At 42.3% G+C, this 17012-nt stretch overlaps 1 protein-coding gene across 2 annotated transcripts in view; it reads right to left on the bottom strand.

Annotated features, from left to right (window-relative positions):
- Positions 1-17012, bottom strand: part of SLC23A1 (solute carrier family 23 member 1) — a 473358-nt gene that overhangs the window by 356270 nt on the left and 100076 nt on the right. The window contains exons 3-4 of one of the 2 annotated variants that reach the window (XM_085617881.1): positions 16731-16826; positions 15824-15908 (exon numbers count right to left, since the gene is read on the bottom strand). The exons of the other annotated variant lie outside the window; for it this stretch is intronic. Of the exons in view, the coding sequence (XP_085474007.1) occupies positions 15824-15859 (36 nt within the window). The 5' untranslated portion in view covers positions 15860-15908; positions 16731-16826. The remainder of the gene's footprint in view (positions 1-15823; positions 15909-16730; positions 16827-17012) is intronic. 2 annotated transcript variants of the gene reach the window in all.

Below are 17012 nucleotides of genomic sequence, written 5' to 3'. Positions count from 1 at the left end.
AACAAATACTTCTAAAAAAATATAAAAATTTAGGAAAAAATATCATTTTAATTAAGTTGCTCCTTCCAAAAATTGTTAAGTGTAAATTATGTAGTCTCCTCAGTGATAAGCTCGTTTGTTTCAAAAGTGGATTCATGTTTAAGCTGACCAAATTATTGAGATTAGCGGTGATATTTACCCCTAGGTAGGTCGCATTTTCAACCATCCTTACATCAACACAATTAATTTGTTTATTAATAACTATTTGGGTTTTGTTTTGGTTTAATTTATAACCTGAAACTTCACCAAAGTGTTTGGCCTCTATTTCGATTAAATTTATAGCGTCACTGGGATTGGTTATGGTTAGGGCGATGTCATCAGCGTAGGCTAATGTTTTAGTGTCTCCATGAGGGGTCCTTACTGGTATTATTGCTAAGTTAAATTCTAGTCTCCGAATAAAAGGGTCTATGAAAATGGCAAAAAGCAATGGGGAGCAGGGACAACCCTGCCTCGTTCCTCTCGTCACTTTAAAGTTTTCAGATATATCCCCATTTATCACCACTGCTGCTTCTGGGTTAAGGTACATCATACGGGTTGCTTTGATAAAATTTTCCCCAATTCCGCTCCTTGACATAGCTGTCCATAAATATTGCCAGGAGACCCTATCGAACGCTTTTTCAGCATCTAGTAATATCAGTGCCATAGGGTCTCCTGCCACCTCGGTCATGTCAAAGAGTGTAATAACTCTCTGTATGTGATCGATGGTCGATCTGCCAGGAACAAATCCATGTTGCCGAACCGATATAATTTTATGTATGAGTGGGGCAATCCGGCTGGCAAATTGGACGATAAGCCCCTAGCTCTGTTGGATCTTTGTTCTTCTTTGGAAATACAATTATTTTTGCTAGTGCCCAAGATCCTGGTGGCTGTCCACCATTAAAGACCTGGGTCATCAACATTATAAGTATCTCTTGTAGCTGTTTGCTGAATCTGGCATAAAATTCAGAGGGAATTCCATCGAGCCCACTTGCTTTACCCAAGGGAAGACTATTAATGGATAGTAATATTTCGATCCATTGCTGAGCCTCAGTCAAGCTGTCTCTGTCGGATTGAGAAAGCTGAGTCCATATAACCGTATCCAAATAATCATCAATTTGAGATTGATTTTTATAAGTTTCTGTGTAAAGATCAGAATAATATTTTTTAAAACAATCTCTAATTTCTTTGGGATCTTGGGTGAGGCCTTTAATAGGATCATTAATTTCTTTAATAGTACTATCCGTGTGTTCCTGTCTGGCCCGAATTGCAAGATGATGGCCAATGTTTTCCCCAAACTCGTAAATTTTTTGTTTGTTTTGGGTGGCTTTACAGATTGCTTTATTAGAGAACACTTCTACAATTAGGTTTTTTGTGATGGCAACATCTCTGATTGCCTCTTCAATGTTAATATTATCCCGAATTGCCATAATAAGCTCTTCCTCTTTTTTAGCTAATTTGTTTTGTAGGTTTGTTAATTTTAATTTTTCCTCTTGATTATTTTTAATAGAAAATCTCAGGGTTTCTCCTCTAATTCCCGCTTTAAGGGTATCCCAAACAATTTCCAGCGATGCACTGCCAAGATTATTTTCTAGAAATTCGGGGATCCAGTTCTCTATAACCTTACAGTATTCTTCATTCAACAAAAGGGCCCTTTCAAACGTCCATCTATTGTGTTTTAATTCTATTTTACCAGTATCTAGACATATGGTTAGCGGATTATGATCGGAAAGTATCTTAGGTAGTCGATCTATGGAGCTATGTGTAGCTATGTTATGTGATGCAAATATATAATCCAGCCTTGCAAACTTGAAATGTGGGTTTGAAAAAAAAGTATATCCTGGGTTGTTTGGGTGCTTCAGTTGCCAGCAATCTGATAATCCATGTGTGTTACATAGTTCTTCAAGGGCTCTGAAAACTTTCGGTTTTCGACCTAGGTACTTAAATTTATTGTGCCCCAGTGCCCAGTTTGAAGGAAGATTTAGGTTAAAGTCGCCACATATAATCAATGGTAGTGGCCAATGGGCCAATTCGTTAGATAGAAATTCTAAAGGACCTTGGTCATCATCAACACACCCATATACCGAGCAGATAGTTCGTTTTTTCCCCACACCATAATTGCATTCGGTAATTGCCCATCGACCAGATTTATCTGCGATTGATTTACCAAATTGGAGACCCCCGCTACGGGCTAAAATTGCGACTCTACGTGTTTTATTGCTCTGAGTTGTAGCCTTAATCACTTTATATCCAAGGGTTTTTAAGACTGTGATTTGGGACCTTTCAATATGAGTTTCCTGGAGGCAGACAATGTCTGCCCCTATTGAATTAAGACCTACAGCTGTTCTCTGTCTTTTGTTTGAATCATTTAGGCCACATATGTTAATGGTTAGAATTTTAATTTGACTCATTTTAAAGTTTTAAGCATACCAATTTACCTAGCCAAATCAATACGCCTGTAAGCCCTCCCCATCTCGCTGCCCCCCCAAACCCTTTAAAACAATTTGAAATTGAGTGTGTAAATATAAAAAAAAAAACCCGTGTCCCCTACCCCACCCCCGATCCCCCCCCCCCCCCAGGTCCCCTAAGGGAGGCTACCTGGTTCAGCTTGAACCAGATTGTGGGCATCATTGCGGTCAGAGGGCAACAAACGGCGGCTGGCCTGACATATATCTTTATTTCCCATTTTTTCTTTTTTTCCCCCCCCCCTCCTTAATATCCCTGTAAATATTTATGTGCTCCCCTCCTTCTTCGTCATTTATGTCTGACTTGTATTAGCCCTCCCATTATATCTAACTAAATTCAGATTAGATAGTTTTTTAGAAAATTACGGTTATTTTTTGGATTTGTTTTTATCTGGGATTGTAATTTCTCTTAGATAAGCTTCAGCTTGAATCTCACTAGTGAAGCTTCTTGTATTGGCGTTAAATATAATCTTTAACCGTGCAGGATTCTGTAGGTAAACAGTAGCCCCGATGCGTTCAAATGGTGTGAATAATTGTCTCATCCTCCACCTTCTTTCGACAGTAGCATGGGCAAAATCTGGTCTACAAAAAAAGTAAAGTCTTTAAATTCTCTTTTTTTTGTCGGGCGTGCAAGATCAAAAATAGCTTCACGTAACAAAAAATTGCCGAAGTTGACAAGAAACGCTCGGGGATATTGAGTTGAAGGCTGCGTTCGCTTGGGAGGTATCAAGGGAAAGCGATGGGCCCGATGAACTTCCTTGTTAAAATCTCACATTTGTAGCTCCGGAAATGATTCTTTTAGTAGTGTAATTATGAAGCCCCTTGGATCATGTCCCTCAGAATTCTCAGGAATCCCAAGAAAACGTAAGTTATTTCGTCTGGCTCTATTTTCTTGATCTTCAACCTTCACCATTAGGTCTTTAATTATGCCTTCCTGTTCTTTCCCAAGTGTTTGTAGGTTACATACATCTTTTTCCAGATTTTCCGTGCATGTTTCAACAGAAGCCATTCTGTCCGAGATCTCTAGACAAGTTTGTCCTACTTTTTGTATTGCACCTTGAAGTTTCTGGATAGCTACGTGGTTTTTCTTATTATCATGTTTGACATCTTCATGGAAACTCTTGATTGATTTCAAGATATCGCAAAGGGAGAGTTCTGATTGATCTCGAATATCATCACTAATCTCGGTTTGTATATTTTTAGATGTCTTGGGTTTTCGCAAGGCCTTCCCCGTGGGACTTAGGTTGATATCGGTCTCTTGTGGTAAGATATTCCTTGCCTGATAGTTTGTTTGTTCAGTATTACTCCCTTGATCTGTGGTATCTTCAAGGGTTAGTTTGGTTTGTCTCCTTTGTCTCTTTTGTCTTTCCCTTTTTCTTTCCTGTTTCTTCTTTATAAAGCTACTTCTGAAGGAGGTGTTCTGTTTCTTAACATCGGATTCGGGTAATTCAGGGTCTGACATAATAGCTTCGGAACTTGTCTGTTCCAATTTCTGTTGCTCACTTGAGGTTGAAATTGAGGCGCCAGTTTCGTAGATTTCAGAGCTTGAACTTGGACTGGATTCAAAATCGGGTTCTTGTAACACAGGGTAAGGTTTCTTCTGCCCTTGATCCCGAACGGGGTTTTGAGAATAGTTAGTATAGTCCGAGTCTTGAGTGACCTTAACATTGGAGTGGTCAGAGCGGTCAGAGCGGTCAGAACGGATATTTATGCCAATTCTCGGTTTTTTAAACGTTGCGATGGCCATGGTTATTGGTGTTTCTATTTCTTGCGCCCCTGTTTGTACAGGTATAATCTTATTCAGTTCGTCAAGGTCATTTGAACCGTGTGGTTCATTTGATTCCGTTTGTGCAATACTCAGCGTTTCTCTCGCACCAGGCAGGCTCTCTGTGCACACACTAGTTAGGGGGTTAGCTCCAGCTCCATCTGCCCCAAGTTTTGTATTGTTAGATTTCAGATCAGGACTGGGTTGGCAGTACCCCTCTACAGGGCCGGAAGATATTTTGGCCACAATATTAAAGATGTTTGATATTCGAGGTTGAGCAATATCTGATTGCCTGCTGCTTCTTGCAGCAATTTTTAAATTTTTAATTGTTTGCAGCCGCTTCGCTTTTTTCTCAAGCAAATCAGTTGTATCTCTACATTCATAATCGTCGCCGCCGCCGCCGCTGATCTTATCCATGTCCTTGTCCTTGTCCTTGTCTCTTTCATTATCCTTATCCTTATCCTTATCTTTATCCTTCTCTTTACTTTTTAGTTTTGTGATGGCTTTGATTTTGGCTTTCTCCTTCTCCATTTCCATATCTTTCTCCCTTTCTCTCCCCATCTTGACCTTCAGCCCTCTTGTTTCTGGGCGGGTATGGCCACTGCAAATCTCCTGAGTAAGCGGAATAGGCTGAGTAAGCAAAGTAGACGAAATAGGGTCATCTTGGCACCCCAATAAATCCCCTTCCATATTGGTATTGTTTTTGGTATTGTTTTTCTGCTCTGGGTCAGTCTTTTGCCCCCTTTGCTCCTGGCCCCGCTCAATATTTCTAGATGGTTTTGTATTTGTATTGGAACAAGTAATTACCGTTCTAAATGTTACCCTTCGTTCTTGTTCCCTTTTATTCGTGCACTCACCTCCAAACAAATAACGTAGTCTAAGTTTCTGCCACCTCCTCTTGCCAAGCAGCACTGTCCCAGCAAACAGTGTATGCACCAGGAGGCAGGAAAAGTGAAAGCCGAGATGCCACATCGACCAGCATCAGCCGCCAATTGTTGGAACGCTCACTGCAGGGCTAGCGTTACGTTGCGGTAGAGCGCAGTAGAGCGCAGGACACCGTGAGATTACCGAAGGTCAGGCGAGGCAAAGACAAACATAGCCACCAGAGCCGTCCCTGCCGCTGCCACGAACAAACCCATGAACAGATTTCGGAGATTTTTCAGAGATCGGGCAGATGACAGGTTAGACTCCGGAGTTTCCTTTTACCGTAAGCACAAACGCAAACACAGCTCTGTTGTCTTTAAGAGATGTAGTGCTTTTCAAAGACCTTGCTGGTCTCAGTCCCCGCAACACATTATGTTGGTTGTTGGATGTTGATTAAACCGGTTTTTCGACACAGCGTCTCCCTGTGTCACCCGGTAACCGCTGTAGCATTAGCAATCGTAGAGCTATCGTAGAAACGCTGAGGACGCTGTATTCGCTGCAGATATCCGCTATCTAACTGACAAGATAGCTTATCTTCATCTTCATTGAGTGCCAATCAGTTTCAAATCACAGACGGGCTCCCTGGAGGTTTTCACAGAGTCATAGGAGTACATGAGAGCGTTCAGGCTTTCGATACGCAGGAGAGGAGCTCTCAGGTCAGCTCTCAGGTCTCAGGTCAGCCTACGCCCGGCTCTCACTCCAGATCACAGTGACGCCAAGAAGATTATTTTTCATTCTACTTTTTTTCCCTTAAAAGTGGAAGTGCCCCAAAGACTCCAACTTCCTGTTTCTATTCAGCAGCCTTCTTCCAGTGCTTTGTCCACCTCCTGGTCACTTTTCAATTGGATTTAGAGCTGGAACAATCGCCCTCTTTGTCTGCTGCATATATACCATTAGATTTAAGGACTTTGTTTTTGTGATATCACAAGAAAGTTCAAAAACTGTTGTATAAGGGTGTTGTTTGTTTAATAGAGGGCATGCAATTTAATAGAGGGCATGCAATCGGATGTATCTGTACCTTTATTCGATTTTTAAGATTTACAGCGGTGGGTGGCCTGCAGTTTCAGTAGGCGTCTAATTATTACTTGCATTTAATTTTTCTTCTTTTGTAGAGGAAAAATGTTGCCCAGTCAGTAAATTTTCTTCATTTTTATAAAGATATTTGTAATATCAATTTATTTTGGTATGCAACCCAGTCTGCCAATGGGCCACTCAGACCGTAGGCCCAGTACTAGTCATGGGTGCATGAAACAACTGTTTCTGTTGTGTCTCTTGAAGTGATACATAATTTAGGCCAGGGATGGCATGAGATTAACTTGAAAAAATTTGTATTTTTTGGGTATTTCAAGTTTATTTCTGCAAAAAGTATATAGGTGGGGTACTATATATTCGATGCCTTTGCAGGATGTGGGTTGTAAAATTTTACAGCTTGATTAATTTTCGTTTTTGGCATTGTTGAATTAATGCTAGTGTTTTCTTCAGTGTTACTATGCCTCCTTTGTCAGCCAGTTTGTGAGTGTGTTTGCCACAGGCCACAATTGTCTCTGTTCCCCGTGCCATGTGGCCAAGGGCCATTTTCTATAGTAAGTGTCCATAGGCCTGCATGTGTTCTTTGTTTTCCATGCCTCCTCGCTTGTTGTTTGACCATGTGGCCGGTGACCATTTTGTGTAGTTAGCCATTGTGCCTTTCCCATAGGCCTGCATGCGTTCTTTGTTGCAGCCATACTTCCTAGCTTGCTGTTATTTTTTGACCACATGGCCTTTGGCCATTTTGCGCAGCCAGCCAGTGTGCTTTTTGCTGTAGGCCTGCATGTCCTCTTTGTTGTGGCCATACCTCCTTGCTTGCTGTTATTGTTGACCATGTGGCCGGTGGCCATTTTGTGTAGCCAGCCAGTGTGCTTTTTGCCATAGGCTTGTATGCATTCTTTGTTGTGGCCATGCCTCCTTGCTTGCTGTTGTTGTTTGATCATGTGGCTGATGGCCATTTTGTGTAGCCAGCCAGTATGCTTGTTTTTATCCATAAGTCTGTATGCGTTCTTTATTGTGGCCATTCATCCTTGCTTGCCGTTGTTTTTTGATCATGTGGCGGGTGGCCATTTTGTGTAGCCAGCCAGTGTGCTTTTGTCATAGGCTTCCTTTTTTGTCCAGTTTTCAAAGCCATTTTTTATGGAGATTGATAGAAGAGGTCTAGGCCTTTTTGCTTGTGTTTATTTTTTCACTTCTCCCTGAAATCAGTTTAATAATATGCTTGAGGCCTAGCAGTTCATAGTAAATGCAGAGTATATTATGATTATGAACAGTATTTTATATTATATGCATTTTTGCATTTTTCACCTGCACCACCTTGCCTCCTAAGTCCCACTCGATTTCTTATAGTCCCCTAGGACATTAGCAATGATTGTTTTTTTTTTCTTCATTCAGTTTTTTCTATAATTGTTTTTTAAATTCAATGTTTTTTATTTCGTAAAATGTTTAAAATGTTTTTTAAATCATACATTTTTGATTTTTTTAACATTTTCCCACAATCGATTAACCCCCTGCCTGTGATGGGTGCATAACCGCACAACAGCATTAATTTTCTAAGGATAATTACATTTTCACCTACACCTCCCTAAGTGCCACATGTGATCCCCTATATGATGCACATAAAGCAAAACATCTGTATGTTGATGTTATCCTTCCTGATTGTAAATGAAATATTATGTTATGTTGGTGTGGTTTGACTTTGAAATGGATACACTGTATTGTTTTTAAATATTTATAACTTAAGTAACCACACTAAATGTTATTGTTTTTCTCTGTACTAATTCAAACTGCAACAATGCCGCATTTCACTAATGTTTTTCTTGCTTGTTTGCTTTTAGGTGCACAATGGAAGACATCACCCACAGTACTGCCAGATAGAAGGCCTGTACATTTGACGCGTGACCACACAACAACACGTGACATCAGTCCTCCAATCTCTTCAGCTTAAGCAGCTAAGTGCCACTGCCAACTGACAGCTTCAAGATGGCCCCAAAGTAAGGTGCTGCCAGGAAAGCGGCAAGTGAGAAGAAGCAGCTTTCCACCACTGGTGTGTCGGCCCAAACCTTTTCCAGACACCGGCCACAGGGAAGCAAGCTGGGAGCAGCACTCTCGCATCAACAGCCCTACCTCAACCTAAGCGCAAGCCCATGTCTGGCACAGAGGCAGCCACTGCAATCACAGCAACACTGACAAGCAGTGACGTTAAATTGGACTACAACGCCATCAGGAAGTGAGTGTGGAGTACTCTCTGATGTTCAGGCTGGATTCTTTTATCTGGGATTCCTACTGTTTTGGATCGAAGACAGAGAGGAATGGGGAAATCAATATTTTGACATTTGGTTCTAGTAAGATTGTGAAAGCCCTGATGAAGTCAGAGGTGCATACGCATCAAGTCTGACGAAACAGGTGTTGGCTATATGAAGAACGTTGTAGCATGCCAGAAGAGGAGTGATTGTGTTTTCTGAAGAAACTATCTTGGAAATAACAAGAAGAAGAATTAGACAAGCATTCTTTAATACACACAAAGTGGTGCTCAGGATAATCTATTTTTCTGTTTAAGGACTGGATGTGTCTAGTCCATATGTGTGGGCACTAGTGGCTGCCCTCTTCCTTGAAGCTCCCAACTTGAGACTGTTTTGCATTTAAGTGTGGGGAATATTGATACATTTGCGCAATAAGCCTTGCCACGTTCAGTTCTAATGACGTTAAATTGGATTTGCCTCTTTCACAAAGCAGTACCCAATCGTTGGCGGAAACTTAGCTAAGTGGACAACAACAGCCACAGCCAGCAAAAGTAGATCTTCCTGAAGTAGAAGCAGAACAGGAGATTGAGCTTACTGCTGAGCAAGTAGAACCCCCTCTTTCAGAAGATCCATTGGCTTCCAGATCTCCAGCAAGATAAAGGAAGGGTACTCCACCATCTTCTCCAAGCCCCCCTTCTGATGATCAAGACTTTAATTGGAACCTGCCTCAGTCCCTGACATGCCAGAAGAGGAAAAGGAAAGGTCCTGAAAGCGTTTGAGATATGGATGAAGAAGAGGAGGATTACAAGCCAGTCATCTTCATGGACGCTACCCCAGCCCAGAGGAGACTGACATTACCCCTCCTCAACCAGCTCTGAGGGATGTGGCACTGATACCACTACCGCCAGCTACCATATTTGAAAAGCCCCTGCGACCTGCATCCACAACTACCTCAGTAGAAGTATGCACAGAAGAGAGGCATGCCCACCTACCTCCACTTCTTCGGGCATTGGCAGTGGCACCAGTGGCCTAATGAGAAAGTGGACCTCCCCAGTTTGGGATGTGTTTACGGTTAGCAAGCAGGAGGACTACAGTGCCATATGATCCCTTTGCAATGCAAGCATTTGTCAAAGTAAGCTTGATACACACTATGGTACTGGAGGCCAAATGACCCATTTGAAAAAACATAATGTAATCCGCTGGTAGGAGCACCTTAGCAAAGTAGCTTACGGTGGTGTTGGTGAAGGTGATGAGAGCAGGGAATTTGCTCTGATCATGGTGGAAGGTGATGAGGTAGAAAAGGGTGACATCTTAACCAAAGCAGCCCTATCCCAAGTAGTGCACTAGAATCGCACACATCAGTAAGGTCAAATTAGCACAAGACTCAGAGTCAGGTGGAGACACACCAGCAGCAGCATACAGTGACTGCTGGAGATGCACATGGAGTCTACCACCTTCTCTCCAGAAGTCACCTGCCTCAGTGGCACCAGAAAAGAAAAATCCAGGCTACTATTACTTCCATGTTTAGGCAGGTGGGGTAGTACGAACACAACCACCCAACGGCATGGTTGTACAATGGGAAGCTGACTAAAATGTTAGTGCTGGACCTACCCCCCTTTTCTTTTGTGGAAAGAGTGGGATTTTTAGAATTTGTTGTGGGCAACTGCCAAAATGAAAGGTTCCCAGTCGGACCTATTTTGCCAGAGTTGCTGTTCCAGCACTCCATCATGATGTGCTGCAATTGGGTGGCCAAGCTATGCAGCAGACTACTGTTCACACTATCCACCTGACGACAGCCTGGTAGGCCAGTTGCCAAGCCACAGATTACATGTGTATCACTGCACGCTGAATCTCTTTCATAGGGGTTAGAGAAATTATGTCTTCCGGTTTTGATGCTGATTATAATTTTAATGGTGCTTGGAAGCATGCAACAGTAGCCATGTTCACCATGGAGAAATCCCATACAGCTGCAAACATCTTGGAAGACTTTAAAAGCAAGGTGTTTGAATGGCTGCGACCCAGAGGACTTAATATTTGATTTGTTGCCATGGAAAATGGCAGTATTATAGTTAAGATCATGGCAGATGGCTATTTCAGGGTCCCGTGGTTGGTTCACTGCATCAACATCGTTGTCCAAGACTTTCTCAAAATAGAAGATCAAGTCAGCAACTTACTGTCCACCTGCAGAAGAATCTGCAGTCATTACAGCCATCTTCTTAAAAGTTCTGAAGCAGTTGAGGATCATTCAGAGTGATACTAGAGTGCCTGTTAAAGCCCTCATTCAGAAGGTGCCAACATGTTGGAACTCGACCTATTACATGTTGCAACATCTGTTTAAGCAGTACAGACCGATCAATGATTATGTCATGCAAAGAGAGGATGCAACTGCTAAAGGCATGATCATTGAGATGGACAAATTGGGCCTAGTATAATGCAAGACAGAGATGCTGCTTCCTTTTTACAGGAATTCAGCAAGGGGAATAGTGCGATGGGCCAAGCTATTTGGTTGTTGCATCTGCAACAGGACCATCTAAAGAAGGTGTCTGAGATGTACACAGGTGTGGCCAAAAAGAAAAATGTGCATCAGTTGGTTGAGAGCTTAATCCTTCACTTGGTGAGTAATACAACACTGCAAAGAGACATTGTGTCATCCAAACAGTACATTTGTGCCACAATTCTTGATCTATGGTACAAACACTTTCTGGCCAATTTCTTTCCTTTTCAGAAGGGGATGTTTCACAATACAAGACGTGGATTGCTGAGCAAGTGAGCGACCTGAGAGAAGAATGGAATGGAAAGTAGATGCTCACTTTTGGGCAGACGTTCTGGGGTGCAGCCTTCAAGTTCCAGAAAGGGCGGTGCTGTTGGCTCACAGCAGCCAACACCAGTAACAAGAACACCTGCAACAAACACAAGAGCATCAGTCCTAACATCTGCAATGGTTTGGTTTCAATTGGCAGGTCTTAAGTCTTGTGCAGGGGTGAAGGCAAAAGAGATTGAGCAAGTTGCAGCACCATTGACCATTCAGAGATGGTTCCAGACTATCTGTATGACCCAACAAAGGTCTATCTGAAACAAAACCCATTGGTGTATTGGTATGGTAAGAGGCGCCATAGGCCAGTGCTCAGCAGGCTGGCAATATCTGTCTTGTACAGTAGCCAGTGTTCCTGCTGAACGTGTGTTCAGTGCAACTGGCACAGTTGTCACATTGAGAAGGACCAGTCTCTTGCCTCAAAATGTAGAAAGATTGATCATGGTCAAAATAAACCAACACCTTATACCGCTGAATTACACCATACGTGAAATACAACAGGAGTAGAATGAGGGTGATTGGTCAGACTCGGGTATTGTATTGTGTTAGCTGCCCAAATTCTGGGCGAACCACCTGAGTTTAAGGACAAACTTAACTTCAGTGACTGAGTAGGCCTAGGCCACCATAGAACTTTCTATCGCCAAACTGCTTTGCCAAAAACACAATTGATATACCTAGGGGAACATTATATATTTTGTTTGTTTGTGTCTGACTCACTTATGCAATCCCATGTTTAAAGCACATGTATGGCCGGATTGGAGTTGAACCAGTGTGCAGTGAAGAATGCGACATTGGAGAGAAAATGCCTGCCTCCGTCCCATGGCTATCCTTTTTTTCATCCCCTAGCAGGACTGCCCCAGAACAGTAGATTACCAAGACTGCCCAATGTGTGTGGGTGCTTCAAAGAGAATCGACAATTGTGTACCACCATCCTTGGATTGGGACAGGTAACTCTTGCACTAATGAATGAGTGATAATGATTCATGTGATGGCAGACAGTGAGGGAGGGTGCTCAACTATAATTTGTAAGCTTGATTGTGTTGATTTGCCATATTTGTAGCCTAATGGGTGAACTTTTTTTCTGTAGGTGATTGGCCCTTCCCCACTCCTTTTGTTTCTGGTTCACACTCTTCCAAGACCAGACCAGTCCATTTAGTTAACAAACACAAATCTACCCTAAAAAAATACTCAGGAGCAGATTTAGAAGAAACTAACACAGCACGGTGCCACAAGTCATTTTGCTGCACAGCACTACGTTATTTTCGAAGCTCAGGGATGCAAGACATTTATAAAAATATGTCGCATCTCTGTGCTTCCCCCTGCACTGGCGCACACACTGCTGCCATTGCACTGGCACAGGCACCCTTGCACCATGGTGCAAAAATGCCTGCGTCATGGGGAGATTGTTTTTGTGCAAGAAGGGGCACCTTCCTGCACAAAAACAATCCATTGAGGTGATTTCCTCTTCCAATGGTGCTGTAGAATGCAGCCCTCATTAAAAGAGGAAAAAAACGAGGAGAAATTAAAATTTTCTCCTGTTGCACCTCGCTATGCCACCCCTAGGGTGGCGTAGAATTGTGACGCATTTCCAGATTTACAATTGGTCGTACATCTGGAAATGCATCAGTGGACATGGGTGTTATATGGGAACACCCAGAGCAACACCCATGTCACGCCCCTAGCACGCAAAGTGTTGCGTGAAAAAGGGGGATATTTACAAGCACAGGTAAAGTCATGCAGGGTGGCGTTACGTGTGCTTGTAAATATCATGCAGCAGGTTGCGCTGCCAGAGCATCACGAAACGTGACGCCCGGCAGCGCAAGGGGCTTGTAAATCTGCCCCTCAATGTTTCTCTTCTTGTTCATCAACAGCAGTGCACTACAGGTCACTCCCCCTCATTTGGGTCGAGAGTCGGGATGGAGTTGGACAGATTCATTACTCTTAGTTAGGAGGATGATGGAAGGACTAAGGGCGGGATTACCTCAACCGCCAGAAGAAGGAAATTAGCTACTTTAGGGAAACCAACATGATGATTACTCTAATAGGCCTGCTCATCTCTGTGGACTGGTGAGATGTGTGTTAATTTGGGTAATGCAATGCTGCACAGTGTGTGTACTGGCTCAAATGTGAAACTCCTCTATTATGTAGTCAGGTCAAATAGGAGCCTGTTGTAAGTAACTGGATTCTGGAGATAGACATATGATGTCACATCATCACATTATACACGCACTTGGCTAAATGTTATGATGACAGTTGTGAGATTAATCAGCCCGATCCATGCAGCCACTTGTCAGTTAGTTAATCGATCATACATGAGCCATAAAATGAATGGCATGGCTGCAGCAGACTATGGTGTTGCTCTGCCTCTGAGTCTTCTCGGTACACTCCTCATGAAGCTTACCATCTGTCCGTCTCCTTGACTCTACAATGCCATTTCTGTTTTACAATCTGCAGGCCTTGCCTTCTCCTGCATCAAAGGCAAATACTCCATGACACTCCTGCTTACCCTACCAGACCGCTTCAGCCAGGCACCCAAAATTGATAGACATTCTGAGAAGAATGCAGATGCACCGCCCAATTTGGCAATACAGTATAATTTTTCTTATAAGTACAATGCAAAGTAAAAGTAAAACACAAAAATACTACTTCAGGCATAAAGTATGATAGAATAATTTTTCACTTCACTCTTTAACAACAAAAGCAAAACCTACCCTCTCTACCCACAACAGGCCCACCCCTCTCTCCAAATAAATAAATAGTATCTCCCCATCAACGTCTGAATGTCCAATGTAGAGTCCAAAACAATTCAAAATTTCCCCAACTGCCCTTCCTAATTCCCACCCTCTCCACCAACAAAAGTCCCTCAAAACAACACAAAAAATTCAAAAAGAACTTGAAGAGGGCATCTTCTACTCGGGTCCAGAGGCGATACAGACTCTGCTCCATCTGGGCTATCCTGTTCTCTAATTGGCCCATACGCTGCAGGAGGCGGCGCAGCAAATGGCGGTCTGAGGGTAGTGGTGGTTAGGTCCCCTGACAGCGGGTGGCAAAACTGGTGGTGATGTATTGGCCGGTAAGCAAATGGCTGCTACTCTATGCAGTCTGCAGCTGGAGCAGCTGTAATGGACAACTATCTTACTTTAATTCCAATGACCCTGCTCTTCTCCAAATGCCTTTCAAATTCTATCCTGACTCCAAATAGGCAGATGAATAATAAATAAGATACTATGTTACACATGTCTCGTATAAAATGTAAATATCCTATTTGCCATACATAGACAATGACAAAAGCATGCACTGCACTACAGGGAAAGGAAAGGGATATACAGATTGTATTTGGCACATTTGTCACAGTGTACACCAGCCGCAAAAACTTGAAATCAGGCACTTCGTCTCACTTTACTCCCTTGCCTTGCCCTTCACCACAAATTATTTCCAACAAATTCATTTACTTGTCAGTAAGGAAAGGAAACTTAACTTACTCTACTGTAGGGTAAATTAGAGGGACTAGAAGGTAGAGCTTTTGCTTTTACTATAGAATAGTGGGGTGTCACTGATCATAATCCTGGGACTCAGCTTTGGCTTATTCGGTCACTGTAGTTGACAAAAGTCGAAAGGTAAACATTTGAACAAGCGTAAATCTGTTATGGAAACTGTGAAATATATTTTTTTCACTTCACATGTCCATAAAATTGTGGCACATGCCAATAATAGATTCTAAATTTTTCTGGTAGGTAGGTTGGGACAGAACCTAGGAAAGAATAAACAAGTGAAGTATTAACGTGACTGAGTGGGCGAAGGGAAACACACCTTGTGTTTGGTTTGCAATTCATTGCAAACTTTGTAAATGCAGTATTAACTGAAGCAGATGCACATTGCACAGCCAAAACTGCAGTCACTATGCTGCACTTAGGTCATGGGTGGCAAAATGCCATGAGCAGGGAGGAAGGTGATGAATGATGGTGGGTGGGATACTAACTGCCTCACTTAACAAATACAGTGGGTCAAGGAAATATACAAAAATGTAAATACCCCTCACTTTAAACCATGGCTTTGATAAAACCAAGTAAGCGACATAGGTGAGCAAGCCCCTCGCCAGAAGGGTTCCCTTGTTTTTTCATTTAAGCAAGTATTTATTCACCCTTTCATTCTTCTATATTCACCCATTGATAGCCACCACGATTAAAGCTTTACTTACCACCATTTCCAATCCATATATTCATCCATATATCCATCCATTCAATATCCACCATTTCAACCATCCTTTCACCCATCCAACCATTTACCCACCCACGCATCCTTTCACCCACCCATGCATCCTTTCACCCACCCATGCATCCTTTCACTCCTATTCCAATTACACCCTCCTGTCTTTTAACCTCAGTTCCATCCCCTTTTTCATCAAGCAAACATTTTTATTGTTCATTATGTGAGCTTTCACTGAGTTGTAGATAGAAGAGGCCATAAGAACTCAACCACCACTGTAGCTGCTAAAGCGGGGGGTTCACAAGTCTCATGACACCCTTGTAGTGAGTATAATAGTAATTGTCAATAAGCAAGCAATGTGACTTACCACTGCCTGTCCCTGCCGCCGCTGTATGTCCCCCATCCAACCGCCTCTGCAGCAGAACTGGCCCTGGCACTGGTAGTGTGTGCGGCTAGAAAAAACATTCCACATTTTTTAGATGCCAGATACGGCTCCCCCTATTTTCTTTATCAAACAAATACAACTGCGATACATCTCTAGGATTCAGTTAGCAGTATCTTCTATCAAAAATATAACTTTGGGCATTTTGTTGGTTGACAATGTTAGAAAAGCCAAGTAGTCAAGCCAACCAAAAACTTTTCTTAATGGAGGGGGAGAGCTATAGCCTATGATGATGACTCATTGAAGCGCAATGAAGGGGTGGAATAATGGTCAATAAAAGACATATGGTGTTTCCTGGCAAATGCAATGGGAACTCATACTTTCCAGCCATACTGCACTGTCATAGAAACTGCTGGTATACTGTATAAATGAATTACAGCACACAATTTGGGGGGGAAGTGGGGCTCATGACCATGGCCACTCATTGGTTAACTGTTAGAGCATGAGCAAGAAAAAGAAAGCCTTCTCAACAAACATGCATGGTGAATAACACTAGCTTGCTTGGGCCTGCTATCTTCACAGTAGACAATAGAGTACCAAAAATCTGTTCTAAGTCTTAGATACCACAAGATATATAGGGGATAGGGAAAGCTTACTACAAAGCAGAAGAAAACTAGAGACTAATACAGACAGGAGAAACTCCTCTACAAAAACATGAAATATGGAGAAAAAGATAATGGTGGGATAACAAGAATTAAAAAAAAATAGGGGAGTTGGAAAAAAAAGGAGACAGTATAAAAAAATAAACAAGAAGACAAAATTAAAAGAAGTATAATAGTGGGCAAAGATGAACGTTAGCGAAATAATTATAGTAATAAATATTAGGACTTACTGGGATGAGCAGAACCTTCGGCAGCAGCACTGGTGGTTGCCTCCTCCCCAGCTCCTGGACCCGCCTCTGAGCTGTTCCTCTTCTTGCCCTTGGGCACTGATGTAAGAAATAAAAAAGATTTAAAAAAATAGATGAGTGGTACAGTCAATCTCCCCAAAAATATTTTGCAGGCAAACGCAGTAGCATTGTACTTTTCTAAATCAGATCGCCTATAGTACTAGTATCGACTATTTAGTTAGCCATAGTAATCATAAAATACTTATTCCAAATTTCCTTAACAAA

The sequence above is a fragment of the Triturus cristatus genome, chromosome 7 (assembly GCF_964204655.1).
Source record: "Triturus cristatus chromosome 7, aTriCri1.1, whole genome shotgun sequence".
Lineage (NCBI taxonomy): Eukaryota > Metazoa > Chordata > Amphibia > Caudata > Salamandridae > Triturus > Triturus cristatus.
This window is presented reverse-complemented; position numbering and strand designations above follow the sequence as displayed.